Source organism: Indicator indicator, chromosome 28, assembly GCF_027791375.1.
Source record: "Indicator indicator isolate 239-I01 chromosome 28, UM_Iind_1.1, whole genome shotgun sequence".
NCBI lineage: Eukaryota > Metazoa > Chordata > Aves > Piciformes > Indicatoridae > Indicator > Indicator indicator.
This window is the reverse complement of record NC_072037.1, coordinates 7,671,738-7,695,874: the sequence shown is the minus strand read 5'-3', so window position 1 is coordinate 7,695,874 and position 24,137 is coordinate 7,671,738. Positions and strand designations below refer to the sequence as shown.

At 43.0% G+C, this 24,137-nt stretch overlaps 2 protein-coding genes across 3 annotated transcripts; one reads left to right on the top strand and one right to left on the bottom strand.

The window, feature by feature from the left end:
- The first annotated feature begins 1,451 nt into the window (after positions 1 to 1,451).
- On the top strand, positions 1,452 to 19,650 carry GOLGA1 (golgin A1). The gene is made up of 22 exons (XM_054393279.1): positions 1,452 to 1,749; positions 3,301 to 3,391; positions 4,723 to 4,797; positions 5,299 to 5,396; positions 5,881 to 5,913; positions 6,626 to 6,754; positions 7,047 to 7,216; positions 7,606 to 7,717; positions 7,843 to 7,938; positions 8,174 to 8,299; positions 9,292 to 9,387; positions 9,794 to 9,889; positions 10,135 to 10,287; positions 10,517 to 10,612; positions 11,333 to 11,422; positions 12,398 to 12,500; positions 13,319 to 13,476; positions 13,938 to 14,099; positions 14,533 to 14,592; positions 15,095 to 15,265; positions 16,207 to 16,293; positions 17,120 to 19,650. Exons 1-22 carry the CDS (start codon positions 1,615 to 1,617, stop codon positions 17,198 to 17,200), a joined length of 2,418 nt encoding a protein of 805 aa, XP_054249254.1. The 5' UTR covers positions 1,452 to 1,614; the 3' UTR covers positions 17,201 to 19,650.
- Positions 19,651 to 20,490: 840 nt separating this feature from the next.
- Positions 20,491 to 24,074, bottom strand: ARPC5L (actin related protein 2/3 complex subunit 5 like). Of its 2 annotated transcripts, none has more exons than XM_054393425.1 (4): positions 23,935 to 24,074; positions 23,534 to 23,618; positions 23,069 to 23,245; positions 20,491 to 21,015 (listed from the first exon to the last, which is right to left on the bottom strand). In XM_054393425.1, exons 1-4 carry the CDS (start codon positions 24,072 to 24,074, stop codon positions 20,953 to 20,955), a joined length of 465 nt encoding a protein of 154 aa, XP_054249400.1. In that variant the 3' UTR covers positions 20,491 to 20,952. The 2 variants fall into 2 exon arrangements, with proteins under 2 accessions (XP_054249400.1, XP_054249401.1); XM_054393426.1 differs by having other exon boundaries at positions 23,534 to 23,606.
- Positions 24,075 to 24,137: the final 63 nt, after the last annotated feature.

The window sequence follows — 24,137 nt, the reverse complement described above, 5'->3', positions numbered from 1 at the left end:
GTCTGCAGATGTACAAGGAGTGCTTTGCCTCTCTGAGAATCAGATTATTTACTACCAAAAGTAATTTTATAGGGAATTGAACTTATTTTACAGCCATGTGCCTGTGTATCATATTTTGGTAAGAACATATATTTTACTTAAAATATATATAGATATATAAATAAACTTTTTTTTTGTGGAGCAAATTGACTTTTTTTTTGCAAGGGATCCATAAATCGCCAAAGCAATGAACTACGAGAAACTCTTCTGCCGTTGTTCTTGGTGTCTGGGGGAGGAAAGAAATATGTTTGTATTATTGCTGGCTATTTTGGAGAAAAGTAAAAGCAAAGCTCAACATGAAAACTGCTCTTACTCCATTTCAGAAGCAAACACCTTCCTTTCCACCGTGGTTTGTACTGGTAACAAACCCGGAACGCAAGGCCTGCTTACTGCTTTATCACGTTCTAAGCCCTTTTCAGTGACATTCGAACAGATTTCTGTACGCTTGTTTCCGTCAGCGGCCACTCGCTGTCCCGGCGTTTCTCCGGTTTTGCTGTGTACGAGCCGTTTGTTGTTTTTTCTCTCTGTATATGTGGGACCGGGGCTACAGGTTTCCCCTCGCCCCATTGCGGGAGGGCTGGGCCGGGCCGGGCCGGGCCGTTCGCGTTCCCTCACATGTATGCTTGGCTGTTTTCAGAACTCCCTTCGCCTCTCCGGCCGTGTCCAAGGCGTTTACTATCAATAAACTGCAAACGCTTGTAAGGAAGCGGCTGCTGCGGGGCAGGGCTGGGGGATGCGTAAGGACACCCGCGACTCCAGGCCGCCCCACGGCGCCTGCGCGCCGGCTCGTGCCGCTTCCGGCTCGTGGCGCTTCCGGCACGCGCGGCACTTCCGGGTCAGCGGCGACAGGGGAAGCGGCGGCGGCCCCGGGCCAGGCCAGGCCAGGCCAGGCCATGGGCGGTGAGAGCTGATGTGGGGTTGGGGTGCCCTGGGTCCGGTGGCAAGCTGGCTGGGGAACCGAGGGGTGGCGGGGTTGGGCCGCAGTGCTCGGCCGGGGGCTCCGGGTGAGCGGCGGCGGGTCCTCGGTGGCCTCGGAGCTGGGCAACAGCCGCCGGGGACGAACCGGACTGCAGGGGATAGGTGGACTCTTCAGCATCCTTCGCCTTTGGGCGGGGGCAGCTCTGCGGAGAGCTGCCGGTCTCGGGGGGAGCCGTCCGCCCGTACACCGCTCTTTCAACAGCGACCGGCCCCGGCTGTTGCCCGTCCCGGCGCGGCCCACCGTGATCCTGAACACTGTCATGGCTTAGGTTTGGGGTTGTGCTTTAAAGGGCTCTGCTCTGAATGGCTTTTTTTCTTCGGGCATTGTAGTAGATGTAATGTTAAAAGGTCTTTTGTTATCTTTAAATATTTAAGATGAGTAGCAATTTTTAGCGTGGAAATCATATGTCTTCGATTTGTAGGTAATGCTAGGCTATGAAGGCTTTAATGGAACTTGAAATGCAATAAAACGGTGGATGAGGCACAACGTTAAATTTTGGCATCTGGAAGCTTTAAACAAAGTGTCAGTAAATTAACCATATCGGAGGTAGTGGCGCTTCAAAGTACCTGGATATCTGAGTGCTGTAGAGTAGTAAAATGTTTGCAAAGCTGAAGAAGAAGATCGCAGAAGAGGCAGCGATTGCTCCCCGACCCGGAGGAGCTGCCAGGATCCCCAGATCTGTCAGTAAGGAGTCGATTACATCCGTGGGAGCAGACTCTGGAGATGACTTTGTAAGTTACACCTGCCTTTCTCATTTTAGCTTTTCTTACAGTATTTATCTTATGGCTTTAGAGCCAACTATACAAAATCAAGTGGATGAGTTGAATGTGTATTGTGGTGCCTTTGCAGGTGTATGTCTTAATGCACGAATGACTCATTGGCTTGAATAAATTTAAATGCTGAAGAGAACATGTTTGTATGCCAACTGTAGTAGTTACCAGGAGGCACGTATTCCCATGTCAGCATGAGTTACAAAGCTGCCTCAATACAGAACGTTGTCAAATAGACGTTAAGTACCAAATAAAGCTGTAGTAATATGTAACATCCCTATTTGTAAAGCATCCCCATTACTGAAGCAGTAGCAAAGCAAGCTCGATACTGGCTAACTGTCCTCTTTCTGTGGACCTGTGTTTGCCTCTTGGCTTCTTGGTTCTCTTCCCAGTCCAGCATATTGTGTCACTGCCAGGATCCTGTGTGCAGTTTTGTGGCACTCAAAACTCTTTTGAGTTGCTCCAACGCTTAATGTGGACTCTCTTGCATTATGACGTATTAAGGAAGTGATGTCATTCCAGGATCCTGTGGCTTAAATGAAACCCTGTAATGCTCTGGCACCTCTGGCTATCACGTTCTTGAAAACGTGGATCAAGACTCAGTATTTCCCTACTGCTGGAGCCAGCAGTACTTGCTCTACTGCAGCAAGTTGCTGTGTCTTTCTGTTTTGTTGTCTGCAAAATGGAGAAGTTATTTCCATGGTTTAGTTCTAACTCTTTTTTTCTGAAGCTGAGCCGAAATTCCAGTTCTGTTAAGCAGAAGGTTTGAGCTCCCAATGTTTAAACACATTTTACAATATTAGCCTTGTGTTTTTCTGTGCCCCCCCCTTTTGTTTTCACTTAAATTCTCATGTAGAAATTTCATTTCACTGTCTTGAGAGATTAAAGAATAGAAAGCAAATAATGACAGTAGCTGAAGCTGAGTGATTTTCAGAAGACCTCTAAGAATTAGTTGTTTTAGCAAATTTATTTAACTGCTGTTAATACTGATTTTTATGAAGAAGAAAAAAAACAACCTAGAGAGATTAAGTTAGTTTTGCAATGGGTTTTGGATGGTGAGTTCATTGCATGGGAGAAAAACTCTGTCAGTGCTTACATGAGCGTATCTGACTTGAAGAGCATTGATGTTTCTTTTCTGCTTGCTTAGTTTTTCAAAAGATTTTTGCTATGAGCCATTTTGAAGCCTCTACTGTAGAGCCTGTATTCCCCTCTTTAGTTGTTCTATTGTGCCAGCTCCTCAGTGGTTAATTTGAACAAAGAATTTTCAACTCTAGCTTGGTTTGAAAGCATTGGATCTCATGAAGCAGGCTAGTGTTGCAGAACTGCCTAGTTAAACCCATACTGTTGTTCAGCATTTTTTCACGTTCCGCTGTGCTAGTGCAACTCCCCTCTACATGAAAAATGGAAGCATTATTCTTAGGTGGGATAGGATTTGGTATCATACAGTTGGCATATGGCAGGATCAGTTTATCTAAATTCTCTAAGTTACGCAAGTGTTGTTTTTCTACCAAGGCTTCTGATGGAAGCAGCTCTAGAGAGGATCTTTCATCCCAGTTGTTCAGAAGAAATGAACAAATAAGAAAACTGGAGGTCAAGCTGTCTGGTATGTGTCTTGAATACATATAAACCCCTACTACTTCAGGCAATGTTTTCATTTGAACCTAAGTATTTTAATTTATTAAAAATCGTGGGGTTAGGTGTTTTTTAAAAATAATTTGTAACAACCCTGTTGATTGTCACCTAGGTAGCATCCAGTGTAACTTTTCTGTTGATTTCTTGGTGTGTGTGTGTGATTCTTTTGAACAGTTGGGATAGCTTTCTGTCCCCATGCTTCAAATAGCAGCTTTCCCCACTTCTGTTTTACTTTGTGCATGTAAACAGTTTGTTCTCTTTGGATCTAAGCTCTCTGATATTGACGAAGCGCTGTCCTTAGAGAAGTGAACTTGGAAGTGAAGAAAAAGCAAAGGACTTAAACAGTCTTGATGCTACTTTTCTTTCTGAGATAATACCGTGTTCTATAAAGCTGTAGTAAGGGTTCTGCTTTGACAACACTTTCCATGCCTGTTGTAGGGAGTGGATCAGAAACTTGGCTAAACCGTGTTATGCTGCTGCTTCCCAAAGCTCACAGGCAGCCTTGGAAAATAAAGGTTATAGCTAGCTCAGGATCATTTTTATTTAATCAAGCAATTATCAAGGTCCTGTTCAGGTCAAAATTCAGAAATTGGTTTCATGTGATAGTTTGAAAGGACAAAGTGTTCACCTGTTTACAAAAGGTAAACTTGAAAGTGCTGGTTTGGGCTTAGTATGGGAGAGAGAGGGGCTCTGGGAGTGAGGAGACTTACGTGAGCAGCCCAGTCAGAAGGTAAATTCTCCTTTCCATTGTACATAAAGTTCTCCAAGGCATGTGTGTGTTTTCTGTCTGCCTGCCTTGTCAGTTCCTGTCGGGTAGGCGTGGCAGTGGTGAGAGATTGTTAGTGGCCAAGGGGAGCACAGCCAGGGTTCAGCCTCAGGGACATAGTGACTTGGACAATGACCACTATGGACTGAGGATGCAAGTGTCTGAGTTGCTCTATCCTTGCATGCTCCAGTGAGAGAGACCTTTCCTAGATAGGGTTAAGTAGATCATTGTTCTTGAATGAAGTAAAAAGTAGGGGTAGTTCTTCACTCCCAGGCACTGCCCTGTTTGTGTAACTAGCCCACCTCCCCATGGACAGTAGACAACTATTTGCGTGTGTTCATTGTTATGTTCACCCAAGTTTTCCTCAGCAGGAATGATTTTCTGATTGAGAAAATCATTGTCATTTTCCACTCATCCTTTTTTCTTTATTTTTTCTCCTTCTTTTTTTTTTCTTTCTTTTTTTTTTTTTTTTTCTAAAACTTTCCTTCCCCAATGTCTGTTCATTCCTGGTCTGTGCTTCTCCCTTCTCACACAAGATTATGCTGATCAGATCCGAAACTTGCAGAAGATAAAAGAGAAGCTTGAAAATGCATTAGAAAAGCATCAGGATTGTACGTACTTTTCTTTTTCCTTTTCCTTTTGGTTTTAATTTTTTTTTAAAGATGAGAGCTGTTATGGTTGGAAGGAAATGGGTTTGATGTAGAAATGTTTTAACCATTTTTATCTAAAACTGTACTGCTAAGAATTAGAACATGAGTTATTGCCTTATTTATGGTGTAAAAAGCAACAGTAGTGTGTTTGCTGTTGATCAAAGTATTTGTTATGCTCCTTTTGCCAAATTTGGGGCTGAGATGTGGGAGAGATCTTTTTGAAACCTACAGCTCTGTTACAATCCATTGAGGAACAGTATTTCTGTCTTCTGTTACTTCTGGCACATGTCCAACATGCAAGCAGTGTAAGGTAAGAAGTGGCACAGCGTTAGTGCTAGAGACTCAAGATGGGGCTGATTACTTGGAGAAGAAGCTCTTTAAATTTATAAATAACTTACAGAAAATTGAGAAGCAAGTTTAAAAGATGAGTTTTTAATACAGCTGGTGGTTCTCTGTTGATAGCCTCCATGAGGAAGTTTCAGGAGCAGAATGAAGCTCATCAGGCCAGTCGAGCCAAGATGGCCGAAGGAATGGCTTTGGCCTTAGAAAAAAAGGACCAGGTAACTGAGCTCGAATGACTCAACTTCTGACTGTCTGTGGGGATCTGAGTGCTTTAGGCAGGTGTCACCTTTAGTTACAGTAGTTGTTCAGAGTTGTGTATACTTGGTGTGCCAGTGTTAAGGACAGAGGGGAGGTTTGCATTCAGATGACAGGGATGGTGTTGGGCTTGCCATTGTTCAGACTGCTCTTACTGTTATTAATCAGAGCCCACACTAATTTCTAATGAAAGGTTAGACTTGTGCTTGTGTTTGGCAAGATTCAGGTACAGCAGACCTGTTGTCACATTTTATTTTACTTGCATAAAGCGTTTGTATTCAGGTAGCATTAATGATTCCTGAGCCTTTATATATTAAACACTAGCTGTTTCTTTTGGTGATTTTTAATTTTTTAAAAATAATTTCTACAACCTAAGAATGTCTTCTAACAATACAGATGTCTTCAAATTGACATTGAATGTTTGGGTTTTTTCTCTTCTTTCTTCAGGAGTGGATGGAAAAGCTGGGTCAAGTTGAAAAGGTAGTTAAGCTTTGGATATTTTGGGTTTGGTTTATGTATTTGTTTGTTTTACTGTGTCTCTATATTTGTAAACACCAGCCTGCACACTTCCACTGTTCAACTTTGTTCAGCCCTTTTTATCATTTGATCTTTGTTCAGTGGGAGAGGCCAAACATTTGCTTTCGTTACCAGCCCCAATGCTTTAGGAGATAGCTCTGGAATTACTTTTCAGTGGAGAAGTAAAGAATGATGGACAACGATGAGAAAGATGTACCATTGTTAGGTGGGACAATAGTTTCCTTTGTCAGAGAGGAGACAACTGAGATCCAGAAGAAGGTAGTGACTTTGTCTGAGGTCATGTCGTAGGTCATCTATTTCATAAAATAAATGAAGCTGTTTGGTAAGGAATTCTTTTAACTCAGGATTTCAGTCTTGTGGTTGTTACAGCATTTAGCTCAGTCTGTTTTAAAGTAGGTCACTGTGAAGACATTAAACATGCCATTTGCTGTCCATCTTTAAGTTCAGTTAGGTGATACAGATATCTGGGGGGATTTTTATGCTTCATATTGCCTGCTGTGACCTGAGTGTGGAGAAGTTTCTACATGTAGCACCTTCAGAGACTCTTATGGCTGCAAGACAAGATCCCATTCCCAGAGAGTGTAACTAACCCCCATTGACTTGAAATGAATGTGCAGAGATTTGTGGATTCATTTTGGTTTTGTTGGTTTATCAGGAGAAAAAAATGCTTGAAAAACAGTTACAAGAAATAAGGGAGCAGAGTTTGAACCTCTTTCAAAAAAGAGATGAAATTGATGAACTGGAGGGCTTTCAACAGCAGGAAATTGCCAAAGTTAAACACATGGTAAGATTAAATGTTTTTCTTCTCTAAAATTTCAGTTAGAATACCAAGTTAGTGGTAGCTCTGCTTTAAACTTTTTAGCCTTTTTTGCTTGTATGCAGTCTTGGTCAGTGTCAAAATCCTAACAGTAGGCACATGAGTGTTACAGAGTCTGTTTGAACAGTGACTTTTCTGGGATTTTGCTTATTATCTCATTTAATTCAGCTTGTAGCTTAAGTAAAAAGGCAGCTTTTAATGAGCTTTATCAGTATTGTTGGGTCATCTCTGTTGTCAAAGATAACATTCTAATATTCAGCTTTTGAAAAAGGAAGAATCTCTGAGCAAAGCAGAGCAGGACTTAGAGGCACGCACTCGAGAGCTAACCCACACTAAGGAGGTGCTTCAGGATGCAAGCAACGAGTCATCAGGCCTCAGGAAAGATCTTCAGGAGTTGCAGCAGCAGTTCTTGGAGCTACAGGCACAGAGGTATGGATGTGGTGTTCCATGAGGAGCAGTGTGTGCATATCCCCTGTGCTTTTACTTTGTGTTTAGCTCTGTCTTTTGGGAACAGTTTATATACATAGTGAGTTATCTGAATAATTGCTTCTGGTATGAGGGTGTAAATGCCAAGTTTCTGTTTCTTTTCAATCCAATTAAAGTAGTCCTTGTTTAGGGTTTTGTAAACTTTTTTTTTTATAGTTTGAATGCTGAACTGTCACTTTTTTGGGGGGAAAATGTATAATCAAGCAGTGGCTGGTTTTAGGACAAGAAAATCTTGTTGTTGCTTAGTCCATTTTCATAAGCAGCAGAATTATCTGCTAAAGATTATTTTTCTGGAACGGTATGTCACTTCTTTTTATTCTCTTTCTGTGAAGAGATGAACTAATGACAGCTGAGACAAATGCAGAAAATAAGATCACTGCTCTGGAGTTAAGAGAACAGGAGCTACAAACTGTCATTCAGCAGCTTTCTGTAGACTTGCAAAATGTAAGTTTGAGTTAAGCGAGATTTGATTCAAAGAGCTCCTTGTCTGCAGAAGTTAGATTAGATATCAGTTATGTGTTTTTTGGGGAACTTGAGTTTCAAAGCAAATAATTTCTCAAAATTTTTAGGCTCGAGTTGCTGGTTCTGGTTGTGAGAAGAGACTGGCATTGTTACAGGTGGAACATGAATCTCTGAAGGTGGAATATGACCAACACAAGAAAAAGGTGAAGTGTTTTCAGATGCACCTTCTGTTGGCTGGTGTAAAGGTGTACGTTTGGGTAATGCACTCTGAGTTTGAAACTTGGTACAATCCTAAAACAGTTTCTAGACACTGTCTTTTCAAATAGGTCTTTGTTCTTTGTAATGGCACTTTTTAAAGTCAGACCACAATGGAAAGCTTCAAAGCACAGCTGGAAGCTTCGCTACAAAAAGTAATTCCGTGATTTCTCATTCTCACAGATGACTCTTGAATTTGCTGAGAGGAATAAACTTACTGAACAGCTGCAGGAAAAAGTGTCTTCCTTGGAAAAAAAGCTAGAAAGAAATCTTTCAGGGGATGAACATGTGCAGGAGCTACTGAAAGAGGTAATTATACATTTATAGACTGCTTAAAAGTGCAATCTTAGTGAGATTTGGGGTTTTTTTTAGATCATACATTACTTCTCGCACATGGAAAGAATATGTGATGATGTAATGCAGACATTTTTGTCCCTTCAGTGTATATTGGCACATTGTCTATGCTGGACAGAGCTGTGTGGGTGACAACACTGAGCCTGTTCATGTAGATATTGCACAGATGTCTGTACTGGTCTTTCTGCATTGTCTGTTTAGGCAGCACATCTGACTGTTGAGAAGTAAAAGAGCAGCTTTATAACATCCCCAAAGGAGACAGAACAACTTGAAAGTTTTATTGGTGCATCCTTGCAGAGAACAGCAAATGCTTTCCCTTGTTCTTTGTCTTCTATTACCATGACTTGCAAAGCACTGGGACAGGGAGGGGAACTGGTTTTGCACATAAGTCTACAAACAGAATGTTGTCTGTTGAAAGCTTGAGCCTCAAAAGTGTTAAGAAACATCTGAAAACAAGAAGAACTCAGTGTTGGTTAATGCCTTTTCTCTCACTGGTTCTCAGTCTCTTGCTTATGCACTGATGCTCCTTCCCAGAATCATCTTGGAGCAGTATTTCCCCAGATGGGGGACAAGGGAAGGAGTGCTCTGCCTTGGTCAGGCACACGTCTTATTGCTATGGTAAAAGAACTTGACTTAGTAAGCTCTGGGTTAGAAAATTGTGATCTAGCTGCTGGCTGGAGTTTACATCTGGATCATGACAAGATGCCAGTGAATTTTCCACTCTTAATATTTAATGATCTCATCCCCAGAGCCAACTGATCTATGGAGGCCCTATGCAGAAGCATCAAACATTTTGGTTCCAAGAGCAAAGCTGTACTGCACATCAAAATAATTCTTCCATTTTAGTTTGATCTTACTAATGAAATAAACAGCAAAAGCTTAGTTAAACCCTGCCTTATCTCTTTGTCCATCCTTCCTCCTGTTTTTCATCTCAATGTAATCTTCAGAAAGTTACTCTTGAGCATCAACTGGATGAAATGAGGCAGCAGGCACTGAGAGACAGAACGCATCACACTGAGACTGTGAACCGGTTGGAGGCACAGGTAAGCATTTTTGTATTTTGCTACAAATTCCCACTGTTTGCAGCCTCTCTGTGTCTTTATAGCTCCTCCCTTCACTGCACTTGTGCTCTCAGCCAAAGATCTTGAAAGGACAGTCCAGTTGATTAGTGTCTCTGCTCATCTCCCACCATCAGTGGAGAAGGGTCGAGAGGCTATGAAGTTGGAGACTTCATGTGTATCTTCCCTGCCCTAAGAACCAGATAGCTGACGTGCAAGTTTGCTGAGGTAGTGGTCTGGTGAAGAGTCTTTAAAAACAGCGTATGTCAAGTAGGCAGTCTCTCTGAACTATGTGGTTTGTGGTTTCAATGTTCTTTCTCTACATTCTGTACGTTTTTTTAATAACATAGGTGCCATTGGATAAGGAATTTAATATATGGTTGTATTTTAGAATAAAGAACTGGAACAAAACCTGCAGACTGCAACAGAAACATTGAAAAAGAGCAAAGCAGCAGCTGCTGAGCAGGATGTGAAGATCCAGAAGTTGGTGAGTATCCTGCATGATATTTCTCTGACCAGTAGCAGATCAGTCTTTATTACCTCCAGAGATATTTAGTTCTCTCTCTCATGTTTCTTGCTGTTTGTCTCTTAAACTTGTGTCTGCAGACAAGTGCATGCTGCCAAGGGAATAGTGTTGCTTCAGTTTGAGCATGTCACCTGGAATTGTGTCCAGTTCTTGTCAGAGCTTCAAAATGCCATTTTATTAATGTAGCATTCTTTATTTCTCTTAAGCAAACTGATCTAGAGGATGGAAGAAATAAACTACAGCAACAGATTATAAGTGAAAAACATCAGTATGATCAGAAAGTTACGGAGCTGGAGTCTCAAATTGCTGCCCTTGAAAAATCTTGGGAGTTTGATAAAACAGCTGCTCAGCACAGGATTGTAAGTACAGAAACTGTTCAGAGGGCCATGTAAGTTGTCACAAAATGAATTTAACATGGCTTGTAGAGCTTGAGTGTTGTCTCAACGTTCCTATTCAGTGCTCCTAGCTTTATAATAGAAGATGCTGTATTTTGAGAAACTACGAGCAAATCATTTGATGTGTTTTAATTATTTAAAACAAAGCATTAGAATAATTGTATTCAGTATTCAAGCAATTTTTATTTTACAGAGTCAGTTGGAAAAGGAAAATGAAAATCTTCATGGAAGCAAAGAAGAATATGAGACCTCTTTGAAAAAACAAGAGTCTGAACTGAATAGGCTAAAGGTAAGGCAGAGTTTAGGAAACAGTTCAAGGCAAAGCGTCTTCCGTCCTTGGAGGCACATCATATTCAGGTTGCATAGACTTAACAGCTGTAAATCGTCTTTGGTACTCAGTAGAAATGCATTTGAGGAGCACCACAAATGGCTGATCCTTTTTTCTGAAACAGAATGCTTGGGTCTGCCTAAATCAGGCAGAAATAATAGGTTTCCCTATTGTCAGGCTTGAAAAGCTTTTAAATCCTGTTAATAGTAGTGAATGCAGAACAGTGCAACATCAAGTTGCACTCATAGCATTCAAAACAAAAGTTAGAAAGCTGGAAATATGTGACCAACATCTACTCAGTCTGTTGACTGTAAATTGAGATTATTGAAAGACCTTTTTGTAGCTACTCTGGGGTGCACAACTGGAACAGAGATCAGTTGCAGGACGGAGCTACTCCTTTGTGGTAGAGACTTCAAGATAAAGGGTCTTTGAAGCATTGGATATATTTGGCCTCTTAGATTAATTCTGCATTGCTCTTATGTGCAGATAGCAGCAGTGTAGTAAAAGAAAACAGTAATACTCATCTGGTAAAGTAAATTGTGTGTAAACCTCTCTCAGAACACCCATAAATTCTAGTTGTTAATAGATTTGGGTTTAAAGATGAGAGACTGATTGATTTTTTTTTTTTTTTAATTTTTTTTTTAGTTGTCTTAAGTAACCTGAATTTCTTTTGGTTTGCAGAATGAATTGAGCAGCAGAGAAACCGTCAGTGTTGAAATTGCCAAAGCGTTGGAAGAAACACGGAAACAGAGAGAGGAACTGCAGCAGCAGGTTGGTTAATACTGACAGTCTAAAATACATTTGGGTGCTCCCCACCTTTCACAGGCCAGAGTAGATTTCTAATTACCATAACACTCAGGATCATTAATCAGAATCATAAAATTATAGAATTGTTAGGGTTGGAAGGGACCTCCAGGATCATCTAGTTCCAACCCCTCTGCCATGGGTATGGACATGACCTCATGCAAGACAGCAGTGGTTGCTTCAGTAAACTTGAAACTTAAGGGGGGAGCTATGTAAATCCTGCACAAGAATGTAATCATCTTAGGTGAGTTGTTCCATTGTAGGTATGTCAAATGCTGTCCAGCACTTGTGAATTTCCTTGTGGGGAGGATGTTGTATTCAGTAGTTAAGTATTAAGTTCTAGGTAGTATTGTTCTGCTCTTCTATTAAAAAAAGTCATGGTGGGTAGTAAGAGCTTGAGTTTGCTTAAGCCTGGTTTGCTTTTACCATCTGAGTAAGCTGGACTGAATTTAGTCCCCATCTTTTGGTTTATTCTTCTGGGACTGCTGTAGGTAAAAGGGGTGCAAGTTGATCTCTGGTCTTGCTGAGCAGCTGTTTTTACAGCTGCCACCTGCTGGTGATGAGGCAATCTGTCACCGTGGCACAACTGAACGAAAAGAAGCATGGTTTAGCTCTTACATCACATTGACTGCAGTGCTCTTTAATGAGGTCAGCGTTGTAGAGGTGATGCCTTCTGTGAGTCTCTGGATAGATCACAAACATCCACATTGTAATATCTGTAAGACTAATGCTGAAGTTTTTCAAGGTGGTGTATTGCCTATCACAGAGCTCAGGCAGCCTGAGCCAGTTGTAGATACCATCATTTGTCACTGATGCAAGAATTCTTTTCCAGTCCTTGCCACCACAAAATAACAATTCTGAACCTCTGAGGTATGTTGAAGTCTTCCAGTGCACTCTTCTAGTTCCATATGTTGTAATGACTTTTGTTTGTTTGCTTTGAAGGTTTCACATATGGCCTCCTTAATAAAGGAAAAAGACCATCTGATTGAGGAAAGATATGATCTGCTTCTAAAAGAGAAGGAAGAACTAAACCAACTCAGGCAAGGTTAGACCAAGCCTGCTATATCCCAAACAGCTTTATCTAAGTACAGTCTTTACTTCTGGGCTTACCTGGGAGATTGTAATAGTTCTAGATTTCTGTATTTAATCTGTTGAATCTTCAAAGTCCTGTGTCCTTCAGTAACAATTGTGTAGTCTCTCTAATGCAGCCTTAAAAACAAAACCACTTCTTAAAACCCACATCCTATATCTATATTCCACAAAATTAAAAAAAAAAAAATCTTGGTACATTTTATAAATGACTGCTTTGCACAAAGCAGGAAACCAGTGATGCAGATTTGACACTACTCCTTCAGTGCACCACTTTAAAAACTGCACTTTCTTGGAAGACTATTTGCATACTTAAAGAGTAGCTACAAACTGCTATTCCACTGAAGTGCAGTCATCTTCATTATGGTTCTAAACCACCATGTTTCTCTTGTGAGTTGTCACTAGAAAGGGAACAAAACTGCAGCCGCCGGTTGCTGTTTCATGGACTAGCGCTGTGCTAACAGCTCAGCTCTGGGTGTTCCTGCCCAGTCACAAGCATAAGGCACACAAACTTTCGATGGTGGTTTCTTAGAGCAGGTGTTTTTGATAATTATGATGTTAAATATTAAAATCACCCTGACTTTCAAACAGTCGGGCTGCTCCTTTGTAAAAACATGCACATGAGCTTGGGTGGCCTAAATTCCATCATCTGTCTTTATCATAGAGCAAAGCAGAAAGGTCAGGATCACTGTAACTTGCTTTGTTTAAGAAAAATAAATAGAAGCTCCCATTTGATTCAGCAGACTGATACTAAGCAGGTCTTTCCTTTCTCAGATCATGAAGCTGCCTTGCTGCAAATGGGTCAGCTGCAATCTGACATAGAAGCAAGTAATAGCCAAGCAGTGGCTAAAGAAGAAGTGGCAAGAAAGGAAATTGATGAACTGAAGCTGCAGATACAGGAGTGCCTGTTGGCCAAGGAACATGTGAAAAATGTGAGTGCAGTTACAGGTCTGATCTGTTCAGACTCCTTGGGACAATAAGCAGGTGTGCAGGACACCCTCAGTACCATCATACCTGGTGGTCCCTACTGGGAGCTGTTCAGTTTGACACCTTGCTCATGACCTGAAACACCAGCAGTATAGACCACCACTATTTGTTTAGTGTTCCTTCTCTTCCTAAAGAAAGCTGTTTCTTGTCAGACTGGTTTGTGAGAGACAACTCCTTATTTTGACTCATAGAATCTCTTGAGAGAGCCATTCTGAAACCAGTGTGACACAAACCCAAGAGTCATAAGCAGGCCTGTGAGAGACCTGGTTGCTACTGATGTTTTTCTGGTTTAAAGAAGCATCCACACCATGAAAATAAACATCAAAAAGAAGTCTGGCTTTCAGCCTGGGGAATGTTCATGGGCTGTGAATCTGATAATACCTCTGCAAATTCCCTCTTTTTATAGGTTTCAGAACTAGAGGAATCAACAAGAGACTTGAACAACAAGCATTTCCATTCTCCAGAAAACTGTGTGGTGGAACAGAATGGAGAGGTAGCAGCTGCAGATGTCATTCAGCTTCAGAAGGATAACAGAGAGCTGGAACAGCAAATTGCTGAGAAAAACAAGGTGAACTGAAAAAACAGTAATTTGCCTTTCCCCTTTTAATTAGGAAGTTGAATAATTGTTGTTGCCTGGGCTGCAGCCTCTTAGAAGGATAGGTGGTCCAAGGATCTAGCTACAGTGGATAAAAACTATGGCCAGAATTGTAGCAATCCTTAACTGTTTTGGAGGAAAGATGCACCAAATGATCCCAGCTTTTCTGGAGAGTTCTTTTGTATGAATTCAGTTCACTTTCCACTGTGCTGTCATATGAAGGCCCAAATACCTTGTCATACACCTGCTAATGCATGCAGCTAGAGAGGTGAGACATTCAGGTTGCTTCTCCAGAGCTGTCAGCATTGTTTAATAATTGCTTCCTGAGTTTTTTCAGGTATTTGTGAGTCAAACTGAGTCCTAACAATGACTACTGTATTAACACTATCCTTTGCTGTGCTTTCAGGTGATAAAGCAGCTACAGCAAAGAATGACAGAACTCAAGAAAACACTCCAGAAAGAGCTGGTAGGTGTTAGGTTTCTTCAGTCTCCTCAGTGGACACTTACAGACAGTTACTTGCAGTACTAACTCCAAAAGTTTGACTGCTGGCTAGGAGGCTTTTTTTTTTTTTTTTTTTTTTTTATTAGGGATGTCTGCAGTTTCCTTGTTTGCAGGCAGATCAGTGAACCCAGTTAAGGAAATCTGTTATTCTGGATTATTTATTGAATGGGTGGTGTGACAAATAGTCATCACCACCAGGCTCTTGCAGTGGAGAATTTTAGCTACAGAAGACCTGTGTTTGGTAATTTTGGACATTTAATGCCCTTCTGTAGAGTGAAGAACGGAGATTTGAGTGCTACTTACTTGCCCTTCAGCCAGATTTTACCATGGGAATGACATCTGCCCCAGGGAAAAGTTCCCTCGTGGAGGCAAGCAATGTGTCTTACAAATCTTGGACTTGGGTCCTTTCCCAAAGTCACCAATGCACTTCTCTCCTTTTTTTTTTTTTTTTTTTTTTTTTTTTTAGAAAATAAGGCCTGACAGTGAGGTACCTGAAGTACGTGAAAAAGCAAATTCTGAAGTGCCTAATGCCTCTGTGACTGTCACAAACAACTCTGATTTAAATGACTCCAGGGAGATAAACTTTGAATACCTTAAACATGTTGTACTGAAATTCATGTCCTGCCGGGAATCTGAGGTAAAGATGTCCACTTACCTTCTCTTTGCAAGTCTGTCTCTAGAAACAGCCACCTGTCACTTCTATGCCAATTCTGTCCTGCTGCTGCAGCTTAAGAAGTTGGTGACAAGGAAGCAAAATAGCTAACAGTAATGTGTTTGGAAGCACAGATTATTATGAACTAAAGGAAAGGGAAATGTGAATTTTTAAAAGGTAGTTATGCCTGGAATTAAAGTTCTGAAGCTACAAGGCATTCTCTCTGCACTACTCTAAAAAGCATATCAAGTATACAGTAAAGTGGTTGCACATTTAAGAAAGACATTAAAAACCTACAAGAAGACAAACTTCTTGCTCTTGATCTGTAACAGGCAATTCCTTGTGCATTTGGAGCTCCTTCATGTTCTCTACATTGTGCCAAAAAAAGTTAAAGGTGAAAAAAGTCATGCCAGCAATATGCTTTGCTTAATTGCAAGTCGTTTGGTAAGAGAAGGAAATAATTTTGCAGCTCCATGGTATCCTGAGTGCTTGATCCTGTTACTAACTCTGCGTTTGTGCATCATTTAGAATATCAGCACTGTAGCGTTAATATTCTTAAGTGTCTGTTTAAACCAGCATGGTTCTCTCCTGCCTACATGGATTGGTAGCTTTTCAAAGCTTAAAATAACCAGGATGCCACAGGAACCAAGCTGCTTCTCTATTCTAAGCAGCCTCCCCATTTGTCTTCTTTCCCACAAATATGCAAACCAGTGTTAAAGAATAAAAAGCCAAGGAACACAAGCAGAGGAAATAAGAGACAAGCCATCCAGGTCTATTGGAACAGGGGATAATAGAAGGCTGCTGCCCTGCTCCTCACATCTGTGACTAAAATGTGTATGACTAAACCAATAGAAAAACTGTGCTGCACCTCCAGAATGTAGAGCTTGAGAGCATCGTAAGCCACAAACCACTGTGTTTTCTTTCAGGCATTCCATCTAATTAAAGCTGTGTCTGTGTTACTGAATTTTTCACAAGAGGAAGAAAACATGCTTAAAGAAACTTTGGAGTACAAGGTAAGGGTTCTGTTCCTCTTGTTGTCTCTAATGGGACTCCCAGCAGATGAAATGAAAATTCTCAGATGCTGGGAGATCATGAGAGGTATCTTTTCCAAATATTAGCTACCATAATAAATGTAATTTATTATTAAAATGGTAGCTAATCACACATATATCAGAAATTGTCCATTTCACTGAGGGAAATGGCAACTTTCCAGTGCTGCAGAGAGGGACTAACAGTGTGGCTTTACACAGTAGACTCGGTCCATGGAGGGAAGCTGGAAGCCCCTTGCTGAAGTACAATCAGAAGTTTTAAAGCAGGAAGCTGAATTCTTGGCTTGACATTGGGCTTGAACAACTAGGCTTGACATTGGGCTTGAACAACTAGATCTGTTTCTCCTTTCCATTGCATAAAATCTCCTGCAAGTCCCTAGCTATGTGGCTAGCAGTGAATGTTCATAAAGGACTGCTGCCTTGGTTCTTTCCATGTCCTGCAGACATCTCTGCCCATACACTGAGATAGACACATTCAGTGTACACAGGACTGCCACTGAGGCAAATGTCCTTGCCATCTTTTTCAGGGCACAGTTTAATACTAGATTTATGGAAGATACTGTGCTTGTGAATGACTGTAGATTTGTGATTTTTCATTATTGTAAAGCAATATATGTAAGTGTAATCTTCAGTCACCTTCAGTTGTGGTGGTGGACCTTTCATTTCTTCAGTCTGTAGCATCCTATTTTATAAATAGCTCTTTCAAGTGATGGAGAGATGTACATGTACCACTTCCTTTCTTTTTCAAGTGTGAACCTACCATAAAGTGTGTTGTTCTTTCCTATCCTAGATGTCGTGGTTTGGGTCAAAGCCATCTCCTAAAGGCAGTATCCGGCCGTCTATCTCAAGCCCAAGGACATTGTGGCCTTAGGGGAACCTGAAAACAGGCAGTCAGCATCTAGCCACTTTTTTCTGTGAAAAGAACGCTGCACACACTGCTTCAGGTGTGTCTTAATCACTGTCATTGCAGTATTTTGTACAAGAACTTTTGACACTGTTTACAGAACTAATACTGTGCAAGGAGAAATTTTCACTACGAACTGAAACACCTCTTCTGGCTTGGATTCAGGGACTGCTGTCTTGATGGTCTCTTCCTGGAAGTCAGCTCCTTGTGCTCATCGTTCTTGCTTCCTTGGCACCAAAGGGTAATGTTAACCTCACCAGTACTGGTGCTGGCAGTCCAGGCTTTTAACATGTCTGTTGTGGTGGTGATTCCAACTTCTGTTGTGGAGCACTAGAGCTGAGTTAACTCTAGGAACAGGAACACTTCCTTGTTTTGCTGTGGAAAGCAAGCAGTGGGGAAAAAAACATGTTGGCAGTACTGTATTGGGGTTTTGATGGTTTAAGAAGCCTTTCAAAGAACAGGAGCAGGAGCTTTAACCAAAAAAAAAAAAAACAACCCTCTGCCTTGCCTTGTTTTACTGACATAACTAATAATTTGCATTTGTTTCATATCACTGTGTCATGTAAGGTGCATATATCCTGGCCTGCAGTCCTGAAGGCTGCATGTTGATGATGATTATTTAATTTGAGAGCACAACTTTAGAGTTGTCTGATTTTACTTTTCTTAAAGAAAAAGAATATTTAAAATGGTCTTAATTATAGTACCTAATACTCAGTCGCCTTTAAAACTAATCTATTAGCCTGTACCATAGGTTGTTAGCATTGGGAAGAAGGGGTCGGAAACAAATTTTAAGTTTTTAAAGCTGAATTCCAGGTATTGTAAATGCACACTGAGAATACCTTTTATTTAAAAACAGTAATAATTAAATAATCCTAGTGACAGAGTGAAGAACACTGGTACTAAACACTTTGATTTTTTTTCTCCCAAGTCTGCCAGCAGCAAGTCTTCATAACCCATGTCTGCTTCTTTGGTTTGTGGTTTTCTGTACTTCAAATACTGATGCTTAAATACTATTATGAACGTGTAGTGGGCTGTTAACTGTGTCCTAACTACATGGTAGAAGAAATGCTGCTCATGATATTTTTGGTTTTGAGGGCAAAATTCAACTCATAATGAATAACTCTTGGTTCCAGCAGCTCTTAAGAAAAGAGGACCAAAGTGGCACTCACCTGGCAGAGTAGAAGCACAGTTTTGCCTCTAGTATTACCACCACTGTGAAATCTAGATGAAAATTGGAAGCAGCAGGAAGTCTGACTTCTTAAAAATGGAGCAGATTTTCAAAAATCCTACTTGTGTATGGAACTTGAGCAGGCTGCAGTTTGAATCATTCTCTTACAGTAAGGTTTATGTTACTGACCAACAACATTTTTATTAAATACAGTCAAGAAAATTCATCCTGTCCTCCTCCAGGGGAGATGCAGTCACTGTTCAGGTTTTTAACTTTGCTGGCAGGGGTCTGTGGATGACCTTGGTGGTGGCAGTTGAGACTCAGTATTGGAGTTGCAGCACATGACCTGTGCCCTCCCTTCCATGCACACCCATGCTGTGGTAGAGATGAAAGTGTCCTTCCACACAAGGTCAGTTGTCAGAGCATTACATGTGCTGCAAGTCTGTACCTGGGCTGGCCTCCCTGGTTTTGTCAGTCAGCCACATCCCAGGCACAGGCACTCACAGTAGCTGTGACCTTGGAACAAGTGCCACTCCTCAGTGCAGAGCCAGGTTGTATTTATTTGAAGTTAGGAAAGCCAACAGGATTTTTTTAGTATACTCAAGCTTGTCCAAACAGTCTTCAGTAACCTGATCCATGATACTTAACTACAGCATAGAAAAGTTCATGGGAAGAGTACAGTTCTGCTCTAGTATGAAAACAGACAATCAAAAAGTAGATTTGTATCATTTCCCTACTGAAACAAAGCAAGGGGAAGATTGGAAAGATTTTATTCTCTAAGGTCTTTAGCTGTAGACCTGTCCCTTTGCCCTGGCCTGTTTCTGTAGGACTGGGGACCAGGGGACAGGACTCCCTCCCCTCACACTGATGCCTGCTGAATGACTAATCGGTTTACATTGATCCAGGCTTGAAAGGTCGCTGCTGAACAGTAAGAAAAGCAGCACAGGCAGCCTGGAATGGAGTGACAGCATAAAGGCTTAGATTATATATTCACTAACACCACTTCAGTAAGATTCCAAAGCTCAAACAGGATCAACTTACCATTAAATAGTGAAGTGTTGAATTTTCTTTAGCTATCAGAGCAAGAATGCTGTGTATCCATCTATTAAAAAGCTAATGCACTTTCCCTCGTCCCTGAACAGTAGTATACATAATCCTTTCTATGGCCATTGGATTTCTTTCCTTTTATGCTGTAAATATGGATTGTATTATGAAACACTATGAAATTTGTGGTGCAATACATTTTGGATCAAAACCCTAAGCTTGATTTCTTTCTAGTTCTGGTTTTATCCCTTGGGATGCTATAGCTATTTAAGTTTTAAAGCATGAGACAAACCCCACCTTTCTGCCCAGGGTAAAAATGGGTGTGGCAGCAGGCCCCCATTTCTCATAGTGGGGTGACACTAGGAATAAGGCAAAGTGGTGCTGCCTCACAAAATTGTCCTTCACCAGGGACGGCTGCAGCTGTGCTTTTGGCAGCTGATAAAAATCAAGGGCTGAACAGAGCAGGGCCTCCTCAAGCAGCTGCTTCCTCCAGAGTATTCTCCTCTGTGCCACAAGGCTGACTCTCTTCTGGCCACTGGCTCTGCCAGGCTTGTGGCACACACCATTTGAGCCCCAGGGACATGTACAACACCAGTGCTCTTGCCAAGGGTGCTGTAACTGACAGTGGGGTGGGTGATGTCTGTCTGAACAAATCCAGGAGCAAACCTCTGTGCTACCCCTTGGAAGCAGCTCAAGTCCTTCAAAAGGTGAGGTGGCACTGTTACATAAATAAAAAGTTCTGAATTATTTTCTTCACTTTCTAGGAGGGACAGGAATATAAAAAAATCAAACTACAGGCTCTCCGCTATTACATTTAGTGCGTCTTCGAGGCCTTGCCTTGAACAGCTGAGCTTGATCTCACTTGCTGCAGCCATCACAGTTGGGTTTGAGGACAGATTCTGTAAATAGCTGGCCTTAGGCATTCATGCAAAGGTTGACACTTATCTTAGAGCTGGCACATTGCTGACCTGCTTTTGAAAAGTGTCAGGACTTAGTGGGGGGAAATAATTACTTAACTCATGTGATCCAAGAACTTTATTGATGCAGCAGGCACTTCACATTTAAACCACCCCTGTAGTCCAACTAGTCCTTTGACCACACAAACCCAGCGTTCTAACAAACACCTCTCCACCCAGAAGCTGTCAGGATCTTGCATCTGCCAAGGCCATCGCTCCCTCTGCAGTCAGCAGTACACACACGATCTCGTACCACCACGCTTCCATACAGCAGCATCTGAAATACCTGCTCACTGCAGTGACAGGAGGCAGGAGCGTGCCTTCTCCTGCTTTGTAAAGAAGGGATCAGGAGGACAGCTTGGCTCCTGTATTGGATAGTCAGAATATGCAGGAATACCTTTACTCTTCCCCCACCAGTAAGGTTAAAAGCATTCCAGGAGGAGGTTTCCAGAGTATTTCAGTGGATTGCAATCTCTAATAAAGATGGACCAGTGACACTTCCTTCTTCTGAGTCCGAGACTGATCGTTGCCTTGTTCAACTTAACAGTCTTTTAAACAGTCTTTCTTGCTGTAAGAACTCTTACTATGGAACCTAGTCCACCTACTGCTAATGCCTGTGGGGATGGGAAAAGGAGAGAGGTTACAGAAAGTTACCATGTCACATGCAAAAGGCATTTTAAGTGAACAGACCTTAGGTGTTTAGTAGCAGAAGAATGTGTGACTCTCCTCCAAAAACTTAAGTTTTCGCAGCTTGAGATGTTCTACCTTTTCTTTTTCCCCCCACCCTGTCTCCCAAATCTTTAAAACAATGAACTGGGGAAATCTATTTTTCTCTAGCAGGCAGGCTGGAACTCACATCCCTGCTTGTCCCAATCTTGGGAAGTCTGTGCCTCACTTCCCCTCTGTAAATATAGACAAGAGCGATCTTTAACTCAAATTATTGTAGTACATTGTTAATTATTAATATTCTATTAATGTACTCTGTGATGCAAGGATTGAAGGGTACACAAAACTACAGGCAATAACTTGGTAACCACAACGCTGAAGGGAAAATTACATTCTCCATAATCCTACCATCTTTTGGAGCTAGAGGATAGCGGTGTCTCACCTCCCATATCCCTGAATGGGAAAGGAGGAAGAGCTGGTTTCAGTTTCATTTGCATCCCTCAATGTAAGCAGCATCCTTCTACAGGATGGATGGGATTAGGAAAGAATCAATATTAAAGCTCACTGCTTAAGATGAGGCATTTTTACTTCCCAGATGCAATTCCAGTACAACCCAGTGGGTACTACAATGTACGTGAGAACAACGATCAGCAGCAGGAGACACCTTGCTGTCATTAGGAACAGATGAACACAAAGCTCCCATTCGGAGCAGAGCTTACACACACACAGACATTGCTGAGTTACCAGACCTGACACACCTGGGGACCACAGCCCTTTTCCAGAGGACAGACTGGTACTACTGCCTAGCAGCTGACTCCTCTTAGAGCAAGCAACACGTCCTACCGGTACTGCTACAAAGCAGAACACAAGCAAGGGCTTAAACCTTGCCTAGCCTGCTTCAGACCTGCCTTGCTCCTTTTTAGAAAAAGAGAACGAGATGCTTTAGCTGTGCCTACGTGCTCTGAGAATTGTCACATCTTTCCAGCCAGGGTGGTGTTGTGTAACATTACACACTGGGAGCACTCACCCATGGTTACCTAAAGTCTCCGCTGGAAACAATGGTAGGGAAAAAAAAAAGGAAGAAAAAACAAACAAGCAGCAGAAACGTGTTCTTTGCTGCTCTCAGCACTTCCCTCCTCCTCTCCTGTCAAGCTTTGCAAAGCTGATGACAGCTGCTAGTAGCTGGAGTCACTTTACCTAAGTCCTGCCTCCACATACCACAAGAAAAAATCCCATACAGCAGCACTAGCGGCAGGCTGCACTACTCCAGTGCTGATGGGACAGGAAGCTGCAGCATTCCTGGGGATCATTTTTCCTAGGACAAGCATTGACAGGGAGCGCTGCAGCCAAACCTCTGCAGCTAGGAAGAGTTCACTGCATTCCTGCCTGGGGACAGTGGCACCAGCAGCTGCTCCATGTGCCTTGTCCTGTCAGAACGGTCAAGGTGTCCTGCCTGCCCTGCCTCAACATGGAAAAGGTCAAGAGCACCACTCTGCATCCCAGTGGAGTCCCTCGACGTCTCAGAAGCCTCTCCTGTGCAAACCAGGTTTGCTGAATCCCCTCAGTAAGCTGTGACACACACTGACACACTGCTAGCAACACTCAGCTGATGAAAACTGCCAGACCCAAGCCAGCTCGAGCACCCCTCGGCCAAACACTCAGCTACAAAGAATGCTGCCAGCTAAACCCTACACCCATTCACACCTCCACTCCCAGCTTTCTCCTCACTGGGGCCACCGCACCCACTAGATGCAGAAGGTGGTACAATGCTTCCTTCAGCAGACACTGCCCAGCCCTAAGTGTCTCTGCCCGCTGGGTGAGGGTGAACTTTGACACCAGAAAAAGCTTAACGAGTCCAAGCCCAAAGAGACAAAAGGTAAAAGGAAACATCGGTTACTGTGTTTGGGGGTGAGCTCCCCACCATCATCCACTTCTCTTGTGAGGACTCTGGTGGAAGCCCTGACAGAGTGTGGCTGAGCCAGGAGAGCACCAAACACGTACCTTTTCATGCCACTGAAGTAATATTGCACTGCTATTTTCTGTCGGCTTTTCAAATCCTTTATAAATGTACTTCATTAACAAGTCAATGCCATTTCTGTCTAAGGAATTCACTGCTTGTTCTATTTCACTGCTTTTAAAAGACGTGAGGACTTTAAGCATGGTTCCCTGGGCCTGCTCCTGTGAAGACAAGGAGAAAACCTTGAGAACCAGCAAAGCTGGAAACGAGCCAAGACTTGTGTTGGACAAAGTGTGAGCAGAGGACCCGCTCACGGCTAGCTTCTTTCGGTAACCGAGTGGGTCAGCATTTTTCACCTCGGGTTTCAGGAGGAGGAAAGGGTGAGCACAGGATGTGTGGGACACGGCTGATGAACAGCCCCGGGGTGCTAATGGGATCTCTGGGGAACGCCGCATCACTGCAGAGCTCCCCAGCCTCCCGCAGCCCTGCCCGCGCCTCGGCCCCGGTACCTTCACCGCTGGGTTCTTGCTGTTCACGGGATGGCTCCGAATGGCGGCGTGGAAAGCTCGCAGCGCGTCCCCTGTGCACCGCGGGGTCAAGGACTCAAACGCTCCATCAGTGGCAGCGGCACGGCCCGCAACCGCGTAACGATCCGAGTGTCGTTACCGGGCCGAACGCCGTGTTTGTACCCACGGCGCAACTTTCGGCTCCGCGCACAGACCGCCGTGGAAGGAGCAGAGCGCAACCGCCCCGGGCCACTCACGAGGGGCTCTGGCTACGAATGCCCGGTCGCGGTCGCCTCCGCGAACCCCACCAGGACTGCGCGGCTCGGGCCTAGGCTCGGGCTGTGCCCGGTCGAGGCGGGAGATGGTGGGGCCTGCCCGGTCCCCGGACCCCCCCCAAAGGATATTGCCTCAGCAGCGCCTCCACCTCCGGGCAGGCGTCGGGCCCAGCCGCCGCCGCCTCCTCGGGCTCCTCCACGAACCGGTTCTCGTCGTACTGGTCGATGTCGAGGCGGCGGAAGCGGGAGGAGAGCGTGCTCCGCGCCATGCCGCCGGCCCGGACACGTACCGGAGCCGGAACCGGACTCGCCGCCACGCCGGAACCGGAACC